Source organism: Oncorhynchus kisutch, unplaced genomic scaffold, assembly GCF_002021735.2.
Source record: "Oncorhynchus kisutch isolate 150728-3 unplaced genomic scaffold, Okis_V2 Okis07a-Okis12b_hom, whole genome shotgun sequence".
Classification (NCBI taxonomy): Eukaryota; Metazoa; Chordata; class Actinopteri; order Salmoniformes; family Salmonidae; genus Oncorhynchus; species Oncorhynchus kisutch.
Genome location: NW_022261984.1, coordinates 3484920 through 3487284, shown reverse-complemented (window position 1 = coordinate 3487284; position 2365 = coordinate 3484920). Strand labels below are relative to the sequence as shown.

At 44.2% G+C, this 2365-nt stretch overlaps 1 protein-coding gene across 2 annotated transcripts in view; it reads right to left on the bottom strand.

The window, feature by feature from the left end:
* LOC109876145 (C-type lectin domain family 4 member E-like) overlaps positions 1–1634 on the bottom strand; it is a 3652-nt gene extending 2018 nt beyond the window's left edge. Inside the window, exons 1-3 of one of the 2 annotated variants that reach the window (XM_020468610.2) lie at positions 1378–1634; positions 1086–1187; positions 1–197 (exon numbers count right to left, since the gene is read on the bottom strand). The exon at positions 1–197 is cut by the window's left edge and continues 16 nt beyond it. In XM_020468610.2, the coding sequence (XP_020324199.2) occupies positions 1–197; positions 1086–1187; positions 1378–1519 (441 nt within the window). In that variant the 5' untranslated portion in view covers positions 1520–1634. The remainder of the gene's footprint in view (positions 198–1085; positions 1188–1377) is intronic. The other variant, XM_031814934.1, reaches the window with a different exon arrangement.
* Positions 1635–2365: the final 731 nt, after the last annotated feature.

The window sequence follows — 2365 nt, the reverse complement described above, 5'->3', positions numbered from 1 at the left end:
CATTTTAAGAAACGCTTTCTCAGTCTGTAGCTGGTCTCTTTCTTTAGTCATGTTGTTATAACTGGTCTGTAGCTGGTCTCTCTCTTTAGTCAGGTTGTTATAACTGGTCTGTAGCTGGCCTGTCTCTTTAGTTTTGGTGTTATAACTGGTCTGTAGCTGGTCTATCGCTGCAGATGAATTCTTTGAGATGTTGCTGTCTGCAACAACAAAAAAGAAAAAGTTGCTCACTAAAATAGATCACATCAGAACTACTAAATCTGAGTTATAAGAACTATTTAAACAGTGAACTAAAATATATATATGTAACATGTAAAGTGTTGGTCTCATGTTTCATGAGATCAATTAAAAGATCCCAGAAATGTTTCATTCCCACAAAAAGCTTATTTCTCTCAAATGTGTTTACATCCCTGTTATTCAGCATTTACCCTTTGTCAAGATAATCCATCCACCTGACAGGTGTGGCATATCAAGAAGTTGATTAAACAGTATGATCATTACACAGGTGCACCTTCCGCAGGAGACAATAAAAGGCCACTTTAAAATGTGTAGTTTTGCCACAAATGTCTGAAGTTTTGAGGGATCTGCATCTGGCATGCTAACTGCTGGAATGTCCACCAGAGACGTTGCCAGATAAATGAATGTTCATTTCTCTACCATAAGCTGCCTCCTATGTTGTTTTAGAGAATTTGGCAGTACGTTCAACTGGCCTCACAACTGCAGACCACGTATAACCACGCAATCCCATGACCTCCACATCTGGCTTCTTCACCTGTTGGATCGTCTGAGGGTGGGGGTGTGCTGAGGAGTATTTCTGTCTGTAATAAAGCCCTTTTGTGGGGAAAAATCTAATTCTGATTGGCTGGGCCTGGTTCCCCAGTGGTTGGAATCTGGCGGCCAAGTGGGTGGACCTATGCCCTCCAAGGCCCACCCATGGCTGAACCTCTGCCAGTCATGTGACATCCATAGATTAGGGCCTAATGAATTTATTTCCATTGACTGATATGAACTGTAACTCAGTGAAATCTTAGACATGTTTGCATGCTGCATTTATATTGCTGTTTAGTATAGATATACTGTAGACTTACAGTAGACAGCCTGGCCTATGATCCCAGCCAATAGGAGAACACACAGCAGCCCCAGACACACTGCAGCAACTCCAGAGGGTCTCTTCCACCACTGAACATGTACTGAATCACAAATGATTAAAGATCTTTGGTAATGCGTTTTAATGTTTCATCCAGGATTGGGACAAATAAATCTGTAGTACTACAGGATAAGCTGACTTGTTTAATATATTGTGTGTGTGTGTGTGTGTGTGTGTGTGTGTGTGTGTGTGTGTGTGTGTGTGTGTGTGTGTGTGTGTCCATGCAATCTTACCTGAAGCAACAACTCCATCTCTTGTACTGGGTTTGAAGGCTCTTACGTTGGCATATAATTGGCCATCAATGTCTGTGTTCTTCATTGCATCAGGCTCATCGTCTTTAAATCGTTTTGAGTTTTCATAGACTCCCTCTGACATCTTAACAAACTTGTGGTCAAATACAGTAACTTCTACTTCTAACCTCAACTCTAATGTACATCTGTACCTGTGTCTTCTCCCTGCACTGTCCTGTGTCTGTGTGATTTATGGAAGTGAAACTCTTTATCAGTCTACCACAGTGTGATATTAACACAATACTGGCCACCACGTGACTCCCACCAGTGACGACACTACAGTGGTAGGCTTGATTACAAACAACAATGAGACCCTCGGAGTGTGGTGTCAGGAAAATAAACTCACACTCAACATCAACAAAATGAAGGAGATGATCGTGGACATCAGGAAACAGCAGAGGGGGCACCCCCCTATCCACATCGACGGGACAGTAGTGGAGAAGGTGGAAAGTTAAGTTCCTCGGCGTACACATCACGGACAAACTGAAATGGTCCACCCACACAGACAGCGTGGTGAAGAAGGCGCAACTGCGCCTCTTCAATCTCAGGAGGCTGAAGAAATTTGGCTTGTCACCAAAAACACTCACAAACTTTTACAGACGCACAATCGAGAGCGTCCTGTCGGGCTGTATCACCGCCTGGTACGGCAACTGCTCTGCCCACAACCGTAATGCTCTCCAGAGGATAGTGAGGTCTGCACAACGCATAACCGGGGGCAAACTACCTGCCCTCCAGGACACCTACACCACCCGATGTCACAGGAAGGCCAAAAAGATCATCAAGGACAACAACTACCCGAGTCACTGCCTGTTCACCCTGCTATCATCCAGAAGGCGAGGTCAGGACAGGTGCATCAAATCTGGGGCCGAGAGACTGAAAAACAGCTTCTATCTCAAGGCCATCAGACTGTTAAACAGCCACCACTAACATT